This window comes from Terrapene carolina, unplaced genomic scaffold (genome assembly GCF_002925995.2).
Source record: "Terrapene carolina triunguis isolate 2854851 unplaced genomic scaffold, T_m_triunguis-2.0 Scaffold236, whole genome shotgun sequence".
Lineage (NCBI taxonomy): Eukaryota > Metazoa > Chordata > Testudines > Emydidae > Terrapene > Terrapene triunguis.
The window spans coordinates 7,671,455-7,682,269 of NW_020664587.1; the positions used below are offsets into that span (position 1 = coordinate 7,671,455).

The 10,815-nt window shown below is 52.6% G+C and overlaps 1 protein-coding gene across 1 annotated transcript in view; it reads left to right on the forward strand.

Annotated features, from left to right (window-relative positions):
* Positions 1–10,815, forward strand: part of ASAP3 (ArfGAP with SH3 domain, ankyrin repeat and PH domain 3) — a 64,735-nt gene that overhangs the window by 42,750 nt on the left and 11,170 nt on the right. Inside the window, exons 13-19 of the mRNA XM_026657106.2 lie at positions 2,212–2,260; positions 3,137–3,324; positions 3,778–3,911; positions 4,358–4,452; positions 5,380–5,560; positions 8,287–8,372; positions 9,380–9,495. Coding sequence (XP_026512891.1) covers positions 2,212–2,260; positions 3,137–3,324; positions 3,778–3,911; positions 4,358–4,452; positions 5,380–5,560; positions 8,287–8,372; positions 9,380–9,495 — 849 coding nt within the window. The remainder of the gene's footprint in view (positions 1–2,211; positions 2,261–3,136; positions 3,325–3,777; positions 3,912–4,357; positions 4,453–5,379; positions 5,561–8,286; positions 8,373–9,379; positions 9,496–10,815) is intronic.

The following is a 10,815-nucleotide window of genomic DNA, read 5'->3' on the forward strand; positions in this document are numbered from 1 at the left end:
ACTCGGTCCTACTTCTTGTTCAGCCAATCGCTCAGACAAACAAGTTTTGTTTACATTTGCAGGAGATAATGTGCCCGCTTCTTGTTCACAATGTCACCTGAAAGTGAGAACAGTTTTAGCCGGCGTCGCAAGATATTTACATGCCAGATGAGTTAGATTGATATGTCCCTTCATGCTTCAACCACCATTCCAGAGGACCTGCATCCATGCTGATGTTATTCTGCTCAATAACAATCCAAAGCAGTGTGGACCGACGCATGTTCATTTTCATCTTCTGAGTCAGAGGTTGATTTTCTTTTTTGGTGATTCGGGTTCTGTAGTTTCTGCAACAGAGTGTTGCACTTTTAAGGCTTCTGAAAGCATGCTCCACACCTCGTCCCTCTCAGATTTTGGAAGGCACTTCAGATTCTTAAACCTTGGGTCGAGTGCTGTAGCTATCTTTAGAAATCTCACATTGGTACCTTCTTTGCATTTTGTCAAAGCTGCAGTGAAAGTGTTCGTAAATCAAACATGTGCTGGGTCATCACCTGAGACTGCTATAACATGAAATATATGGCAGAATGCAGGTAAAACAGAGCCAGAGACATACAATTCTCCCCCAAGGAATTGAGTCACAAATTTAATTAACGCATTATTTTTTTAATGAGTGTCTTCAGCCTGGAATCATGTCCTCTGGAATGGTGGCCGAAGCATGAAGGGGCATACGAATGTTTAGCATATCTGGCACGTAAATACCTTGCAATGCCGGCTACAAAAGTCCCAGGCGAATGTCTGTTCTCACTTGCAGGTGACATTGTAAATAAGAAGCAGGCAGCAGTATCTCCCGTCAATGTAAACAAACTTGTTTGTCTGAGTGATTGGCTGAACAAGAAGTAGGACTGTGTGGACTTGTAGGCTCTAAAGTTTTGCGTTGTTTTGTTTTTGAGTGCAGTTAAGTAAAAAAAAAAAAAAAAAATCTACCTTTGTAAGTTGCACCTTCACGATAAAGAGATTGCACTTCCGTACTTGTATGAGGTGAATTGAAAATTACTATTTCTTTTATCGCTTTTAGAGTGCAAATATTTGTAATCAAAAATAATATAAAGTGAGCACTGTACACTTTGCATTCTGTGTTGTAATAGAAATCAATATATTTGAAAATGTAGAAAAACATCCAAAATATTTAATACATTTCAATTGGTATTCTGTTGTTTAACAGTGCGATTAAAACCGTGATTAATTTTTTTTTGAGTTAATCGTGTGAGTTAACTGCGATTCATTGACAGCTCTAGTATTTAGGCATTGCTTGCGCTCAGCACCGCAAGGCCTGACTGACTTAGGAGCCAAAATCCCAAGTGCCTAAATCCCTTTTGAAAATGCGTGTCGGCTCCTAAGTCAGTTAGGCCTTGCGGTGCTGAGCACAGCAACGCCTAAATGTGGGCCTCGATATCTCATGCTCTCGAGGTCCAGGATAGGACATTGCATCTGCTCTACAATTCTGAGCTCTCCCCATTTTTGGGTCTTGTAAATCGATCTCTCTGGCTAGGACCCCCGCTCCCCGAGAAGTACCTGGGCAGCCCCTCAGAGTTATCCTGGAAAGAGAACAGGGAAGGTGTATTTTTAACTGGGGTGCAAACTGAGAGATGGCCATCGCGGGCTAGAGGCAGGACTGGCGTAACTGAGCTCTGTGCAAAGTTCTCCCAGCTCTGAAATGGCCTTCATTCCTCACCTACATCCTAGCTATTCTGATTCTGATTTAGTTGGGGACTGGTCCTGCTTTGAGCAGGGGGTTGGACTACATGACCTCCTGAGGTCCCTTCCCACCCTGTATATTCTATGATTCTGCTCACCCACAGCTCTACCAATGCATCTCAGCCCTCCTGAGATAGAGACACCCTTCTCCCTCCTCCTGCCCCTTTTTTCAATTCCAGGCCTCCCCCAAGTGGAAGGTGCCTATCATAGGATCCTTAAGTAATGAGTGTCAATGTCCCCTGTGGAGTGAGGCGAGACCTACCAAACTCATGACACTTGTGGCCCAAGGTTGGATTTGAACCAGGTCTCCAGAAGTACAAGTCAAAAGCTTTATTTCACAATGCTGCATAGATCGTCCTGCTAAAATTATCCAGCCTCTTGAAGCAGCTGGCTTTGTGCTTCTGACTTGGCCAGAGATCATGGGCTTTCCCAGATATTGAAAGCATCCCTTTCACCTGTCCCCTCTCCCCCTCCTTGCAGATAACAGGACATACCACTTCCAGGCTGAGGATGAACAGGAGTGTGTTGTGTAAGTGACAGCAACCGTCCTCTCCGCCCATCCTCCCCTTTCCCTGAGTGGGAATGGCTACTGGCCTTGCAGGAGAGAACAGGACAGCTACCTCCTCTGCATATGCAAATATTGAGGCACAGGCCCCTCCCATTTGAGATCCAGCAGGCTCTGCATTGGCTGGCATCAGGATTGGGGCTCTGAGACATAACTGAGCAGTCGGGCTTCTGCCCACAGAGCAGGGGGGCACAAATGTGCAAGCCAGAACGTTGCACTGAGTCTGGGGGCCCATTTCACCACTGCAGAATACAGGGCCCTCAGTTCCCATGGCAGGATGATCTGCTTTGTAGGTTTGCATCCTGTGCCTGCTGTCTGGCTCCGGGGGCCCACAGAGGTGGTGAGCACCACGTGTGAAGACACTGTGCTTGGCCCCTGCAGGGCGGGAGCACCTTGCGTCCTCACTCTGCAGTGTGGAGGCAGCGGGGTCTAGTGGTAGCGCAGCGGCCTGGGAGTCAGGAGACCTCGGTTCTGTTCCTGGCACTGCCACTGGCCTGCTGGGTGACCTTGGGCAAGTTACTTCCCTGCTCTGTGCCTCAGTTTCCCCCATATGAAAGGCAGATCATGATACTGTCCTGCTTCGCAAGGCGCTTTGAGATCTGCTGAGGAACTATGCTATATATGAGCTCAGGATTGTTGTTTGTTATTACGGTGCCCTCTGTGCTCAAGATAGGAGCGTTGCGCAGAGGCAGGGCCCTGTTACCCACCGTACTGTTTCTCTAGCCTAGAAAGTCTTTTTGTTTCTCTTCCTCCCGTGATCCCTCCCTCGGTTTCCATTCCACTTGTCCCTCGCTGTGGGGTCCCTGTCTGAAGTCTCCCCTCTTCCCCCTCCCTGGCCAGCTGGGTGTCCGTGCTCCAGAACAGCAAGGATGAAGCTCTCAGCAACGCCTTCAAGGGTGACCCAAGCGGCTGTGCGGCCTCCGCCGGGGGGGTGACAGACGCTGGCCTGCAGGAGCTCACCAAACTGGTCATTGGCGAGGTGAAGGGCATGCCAGGCAACAAGCAGTGCTGTGACTGCGGGGCCCCAGGTAGGTCGGTGATGGGGGGACTCGGACGCTGTTGCAAAGGGGCAGCTTCCGAGCGTGCATGGGCCTGGTGCCCTTAGCCTGGCACTGGTCACATCACCAGCATTGTGAGCTTCGCTTTGCCTTGTGGCTTTTACCTGTGGCTGGCTCAGACCGGGATGCACACGCCGTCTCTGTGGTCTAGTTGGACACGGCATGAGCCTGTGAGCATTCACACCCGGCTGTTGTTGGAAGCTGGATGCCAGCCGGGAGGGGTGGCGATCCCGGGACAAGGCCGGAGGTGAGGGATTTCTCCAGTGATGCCATACGGAGATCTGGGTAGAAAAGGACTAAGCGGCCGACCTGCAACAGGCCAGGAGGTGCCAGAGTGCAGGGGTCGGGCAGGGATGCGGGGAAGGATGTGCCGCCGGGGGGCTGTCACAGCTCACTCACCGGGGCTGTACTGCTTCCTTGCAGATCCCACGTGGCTCTCCATCAACCTGGGCATCCTGACGTGTATTGAGTGCTCGGGCATTCACCGGGAGCTGGGGGTGCACTACTCCCGCATACAGTCCCTGACCCTGGACGTTCTCAGCACCTCTGAACTGCTGGTAAGCGGCTCCTGTGCGTAAGCTCCGGGTCCTTCCTCCTCTTTTCTGCTTCTCCTTAGCGCTCCGTCCCCTTCATCAGAGCCCCAGATTCACAGGCGTGGCCATGAAAGCTAAGCCTAGCGCAGCCCAGCTGGAGAGCCAGTCTGTTTTGTGACACTCCGACTAGATTTCAAAGGTTCCCATCGTTCTAGAGGGCAGAGATCTTGCAAGGTCCTCTCACAAATTCTCCTGAATCCGGCCCTGAAATGTGGCTTGGCCTCAACCCGTCTCTAGTGAAGGACGGATGTATCCGTTATAGTTTTTCTTTAGCTTCTTTCTCTTGGCGTTTCTCCTTTCTCCGGGGTGTGACGCAAACCGCTGCTAACCAGCAGGCAAGTCAAGCCACGGGGCTCCCAGGCACAGAAGCACCTGTGCTTATGGGGCTGGTTTCCCCTTCTCGTTCGCAGCTGGCGGTCAGTATCGGAAATGCCCGGTTTAACGAAATCATGGAGGCCACGCTGCCGGCGCAGGGGAATCTGAAGCCTTCGTCAAGCAGCGATATGTGAGTAAGACACAGGGGAGCGAGCTCATGAGGCGGTGTGTGTCAGGCCCAGACCTGCTCGCTCTCATGGGCTCACTTGGGAGGAGGGTGGAGGTGGCACCTTCCTCTAGGTGGGGCAGGGCCGGTGCAACCCATTAGGTGACCTAGGCGGTCGCCTAGGGTGCTAGCATTTGGGGGGCGGCATTTCGGGTCCTTCGGCGGCGGCCGGATCTTTGGGCGCCCCGGTTGTCGTCGGCATTTAGGCGGAGGGAGCTGGGGCAGGGGGATGCGGGGAGGGCCGCCTGCAGCAAGTAAGGGGGGGGGGCAGCACGCAGGGAAACTGCTCCCCGCCCCAGCTTACCTCTGCTCCGCCTCCTCCCCTGAGCACGCCGCCCCGCTCTGCTTCTCTCCCTCCCAGGCTTGCGGCGCCAAACAGCTGACTGGCGCCGCAAGCCTGGGAGGCGGGAGAAGTGGAGCAGTGACGGCGTGGGGGCGCCTCAGGGCGGGGGGGGTGGGGAGCTGCCGCGGGGCAGGGGGGCGCCTTAGTGCGGAGAGCTGCCACAGGGCTCGGGGAGAGGGGGGGCGCAAGGTGGAAGTTTCACCTAGGGCGCGAAACGTCCTTGCACCCTCCCTGAGGTGAGGCCATCAGCAAATAGCTTCTCCAAACCCTACCTGCTGTCTCATCCCTTGTCCGGAGGTGTATTTCCTATTCTTGCTTTGCCCCTGTGCTCCCTGTCCAAAATCCACCAGCCCGAGGAGTCAGTCCAGAGGTGACGGTCTCTCTCTCTCTAGCAGTGCTGCAGGGCCAGCCACGCCTTTCCTTTCTGGTGAGGGGAGAGAGAGCTGTTTGGTCCGGCGTGCTGACTTCGTCTCAGCTCAGGAATCTGCAGCAAGGCTGGGTGGGTGGGTGTGACCTCGCTAACCCAGCTCCCTCTCTCCCGCCTGCAGGAGCGCCAGGAAAGAATATATCGTGGCCAAATACATGGAGCGCAAGTATGTCCAGAAAGCCGGCAGGGATGAGCCGCACCGGCTCTGGGAAGCCATTCGCAACCGGGATCTCTTTGCCTTGTTACAAGCCTTTGCGGAGGGGCACGAACTAGCAAAACCCCTGGCTAGCCCCGACAGCCAGGTGAGCATTGCTTGCATGTCTGGATCCGTCTCTTGTCTTGTACTTGGATTATCAGCCGTCCGGGGCAGAAGCCATCAGTGACCATGTTTGTTCTGCGTTTGCCCAGCGCCTGGCACGTTGGGGGCCTGGTCCATGCCTTGGGCTCCTAGGTGCTACGGTTATACAAACCATAAATGGTGCTGGCTGGCAGCGCCATCCTGCAAGGTGTCACTCTCACCGTGCTGGCTGAGTTCTACAATCAGTGAGATTCATGCTTCACGCCAGCTGTGACCCCATCTCTATGCTGCGGTGCGGCTCACAGACCCTGCCAGCTAAACCTTGTTGCTGCAGCGCTGGCTTAGCTGAGTTTCATAGTGTCTAAGGCTAAAAGGGTCCCTCTGATCGTCTAGTCTGACCTCCTGTATATTGCAGGCCATTAAATATTGCCCAGATGCCCCTGTGTTAAGCCCAAAGCATTTCAGTCCTCAGGAAACTAAACTGGTGCATGCCACAGGCAGAGAACAGGAGAGACCAAGGTGCCACCAATACCCAAGGCCCCTGCAATGGCAGGGAACTGGTCAGGTTAAGACGGGCGGGCAAACTTTTTGGCCTGATGGCCACATTGGGTTTCCGAAATTGTATGGAGGCTGTGCCTCCCCAAACAGTCACGTGTGGCCCAGCCCCCGCCCCCTTTCTGATGGCCCCCTGACCCCCCCCCCCGGCCTCCTGCCCCCCCCGCCCCCCCCCCCCATTCCCTGTCCCCTGACAGCCCCCCCAGGACCCCTGCCCCATCCACCCCTCCTCTCATTCCTGACTGCCCCCCAGGGACCTCTGCCCCTATTCAACCCCCCTGTTCCTCGCCCCCTGACCACCACCCCGCCCCCTATTCACACCCCCACCCCCTGACCACCACCCCAAACTCCCCTGCTCTCTATCCAACCCCCCCCGCTCCCTGCCCCCTTACCGCGCTGCCTGGAGCACCGGTGGTTGGCGACGATACAGCCGCGCTCCCCAGAGCACCAGGACAGGCAGCCACGCCGCCCAGCTGGAGCCAGCCAGCGCGCAGCACAGAACACCGGGTCAGGCCCCGGCTCTGCAGCTGCGCTGCCCAGCAAGAGCTCACAGCCCCGCCGCCCAGAGCATTGCGCCGGCGGTGCAGTGAGCTGAGGCTGCGGGGAGGGGGGAACAGCAGGGGAGGGGCCGGGGGCTAGCTTCCCGGGCCAGGAGCTCAGGGGCCGGGCAGGAGGGTCACTGAAAGGTGAAACAGGTTCTTCTAACTTCCGCCCAAGGATCCCCAAGTACTTCTTCTGCCATGTATTAGCATTTCTGTTGGGGCCTGCTGTGTGCTTGGGGCTTTCCAAACACATGCAAAGGGACAGGCTCTGCCCCGAGGGGGTCAGAGGCTGAGAATGGACAGACAGACAGGTTAGGGGACAGGAAACAGTTCTGTTGTTGACTCTTATACAAGTCAATTAGGTTCACTATAAGCAACACAGCAGAAGTGGGCCTGAAATGTGGACGGGAGAGGGGCCTTGCAGATGAGCTGGGGATAGAGAGTCCCATCGCAAACGGGGCTGCTGGGGGTGAGAGTTCCTGCCTACGTAGCATTGTGAAGAAGTGACGTGCGAATGCTGATGTTCTTGGTTTGATGTGAGCATTCGAGCCGGTTGGAAAATGGGCTTTGGAAAATGTTGACTAAATGGGGGGGAAAAATCATGTTGTTTTGAAATTTTCCACTGTAAAGTTCAATTGTTTGGTGGGGGAAAAAAAATTTAAAACTGAAATTTTGATTCTGAAATGCTGCCATGGTGCCTCATGGGAGTTGTACTTTGAGTACCTCCTGCTCCCATTCTCCTCCATAGGCTGGGCTCCCTGCTCAGGCTACGTTCTCCCATGATGCCTCATGGGCCTATCTCATGGCAAGTGGAGGCAGTTGCAGCATGGCCGGGGACTCTGATGATGCATCATGGGATATGTAGTTCAGCTGGGAAACCTGGCTTATAGAGGAGAATGATGACATAAAGAAACCAGACTAAAATTCCCAAGAGGCACCGCAGCAGGCTGTCTGAACTGAAATATTCACTTTTTCCAGCATTTGGCTTGTTTGATGAAACATTGAAAATTTTCTCTTGAAAACATGGGAAATTTTCATTTTGTCAGTATCCAATTTTCCACTGATAAATGGTTTCAATGGAAAATTTTCCACCAGCCCTTCTGAGCAGCTCACAGCTGAGAAGGCCCCGACAGGATTTCCCTTGGATCCTGCTGTCCCTTGCCTCGGCAGTTGATGCTAAGCGACACCAGATGTTCCTCCTCATCTCTGGGGTTGAGGACACGTCTTCTGCAGGGTTCTCAGGAGATGAGTGGCCATCAAACCCACAACCCCTGCTGGGACGCTGCCCGATCAGGGCTCAAAGAAGAATTAGATAAGTTCATGGAGGATAGAGCCATTGGTGGATCTATCCTCCATTAGTAAGATGGTCAGGGATGCAACCCCATGCTCTGGATGTCCCTAGCCTCTGACTGCCTGAAACTGGGAGTGGATGACGGGATGGATCACTCGATGATTGCCTGTTTTGTTCATTCCCTCTGAGGCACCTGGCGTTGGCCACTGTAAGAAGACCGGATACTGGGCTAGATGGACCCAGTATGGCCGTTCTTATGTTCTCTTGTGAACCGAATGTGCCATGCCAAGCTGCGCTGTAGTGGAGAGAGGGTTAATGTTGCTTCTCCTCCCCCTGTGACAGGACCAGGGTGAGTTGGCTCTGCACCTGGCTGTGCGTTATGCAGACAAGTCCTCCCTCCCGCTGGTGGACTTCATCATTCAGAATGGGTAAGCCTCACCCAGGGAGGAGGGCAGGTGACAGGCGGCAGGCTGACATCCATAGCATCTTGGGCTGGGAACATGTCAGGTCTCATAAGCTAAGCAGGTGCAGGCCTGGTCAACACTGGGAGGGGAGGCGCCACACAAAAATCCATGTGACTTAGAGCTCTCCTGCCTGGGAGACCCACTGTGCTGCTGGAGGTGTATTCTCCGCTGGGTTCAGGCCTTCATCACCTGCATTTGAAGGCGGTTAATCAAAGAGCTGGTGGGATTTGCAGCTGACCCTAACATGGGAGGAATTGCAAGGACAGAGGATTAATCCAAAGCTACCAAGTGAGGTTAGAAATTGGGGTAGAAAATAACAGAGATTTGATTTAGAACAAATCACGGGGGGAGGGACTAATCCAAAAGGCAGATGATAATGCAGGGAAGGGGGAGATGTCTGGAAACTGGGGGTGGTGGAAGAGAGACCTGTCATAAGGTCTATCCAGTAAGCTGTCCACTGGCCCGTGTAATTATGGGCTGGCTCCATGGCCGTATTCTACAATGGAGCACAGAGGTAATTGCTCTTCATGTGACCCCCAGCTGGAATTCCGTGCTCCTCGTTCTCAGCATGAGAAGGCTGAAGCCGGACTAGAAGGAATTTGGAGAACAACGATGTTGTCAGGAACTGGGGAGGGAGAAGGAGTCTCTTGACATAGTTCCCCTGTGTGGGAACAAAAATCTCTCTGCTGTTGACTGGCAGCGCACCTTTCATACATGGATCTCAGTGTCACTGATTCTCCCATCCCCCACAAGAGGCAGGTCAGGAGCCTTCTCCCCATTTTAGAGATGGAGAAACTGAGGCACAGAGTGGGGAAGTGATGTACTCAAGTTCAAGCGGGTCAGTGGCAGGGCTGGGAATAGAACCCACATCTCCTGACTCCCAGACCCCCAACTAGGCAGCGCTGTCTCTCTGGTGGGAGATGTTCTTTGCTGCTGCCTGTGTCTTCAACTGCCTTTGCCTGACTGTGCAGGGGAAACGTGGACAAGGCAACTCCGGACGGGAACACGGCGCTGCATTACAGTGCTCAGTACAACCAGCCCAACTGTCTCAAGCTGCTGCTGAAAGGGAAAGCAGCCATAAACACAGGTAGGGAACGTGGGGTAGATGGGGCAAGGAGCGCAGCCAGAGGGAGGTTGGAGGGGAAGCCATGTGATGCTCCAGCCCTATGGAATTGTGGTGGGAGGAGGGAAATCGGAACAGATTTTAAAATGGGGCTATCTGGATTGTTCCCAAAAATTTTATGGAAGAACAAAGGGGCCGGGGCCAGCCAGTGTCTAGCTCTCTGTCCTACGTCCTTATCTGACTCCCATTACTGTTGTATCTGAGCGTGTCAAAATCTGTAATGTATTTGTCCTCATAACAGCTCTGTGAGGTAGGGGAAGTCCTGGTATTCTAATTTACAGGTGGGGAAACTGAGGCACAGAGCAGGGAAATGACTTGCCCAAGGTCTGTAGCAGAGCAGGGAATAGAACCCAGGTCTCCCAAGTCCCAGGCTAATGCCTTAATCACTAGATCATCCTTCCATCCGTCGCTTGTCTTAATACACATTCCACCCTGCAGGGAGACTGGAAAAACTACAAAGATTATCTTGTGCTTAACACAGCACCTTCCATCGGAGGGTCTTCACGCACCTTATTAACTAAGGAATACAGTGCACAGGGAGGAGATAAGTAGCATTATCTCTGTGATACAAATGGGGAAACTGAGGCACAGAGCAGGTCAGTGGCAGAATAGAACTTGGGTCTCTTGACTCCATGTCCAGTGCCCTATCCACTACAATGATTCCTCGTTTTTATTCTAACAGGTTATGCATAATCCTTCTCTACACATTAGAACCAAGTCAAACTGGTTTTGTGTGTGTAATAGAGAAGCTAACCCATATTTACCACCATTGTGGATTTCCTAACACCTAGTCACAACCAGTTTTGGAACATTTCTTAGTTTTTAAACTTTTAATTGACTTAAATCACTGTAAAACCTTTAAAGGCTATTCTGCAGTGATTGGTCTTGTATTGTGGTGTTCTGAATTTAATAGGACTCTTTTCAATCAATTCCTCATTTAATTTCAGCACTGGTCTAATGTCATTATTCCCAATTCAGTCACTTAGCATTTAGTTAATGCCACTTTTACAATACCTTGCACTTTATTCAATATTGTCGACTTAGAAACATTTAAGGAATTTTCCTGTTCCCCTTCAGCGTCAATCTTTTATTTTGGTTTCTTTTTTAATCATTGATTAGACTAGAGGTTAATGACCAAGCGGCTTGCTTTGTGGAGTGTGTGTATTTGGTGAGCTGTAATATATGGCTGTGTCTTCACTTCACAGTTAGCTGCGGCTTTTTCCTTGGGTGTTATTCTACACACACACACACACACACACACACACACACACACACACACACACA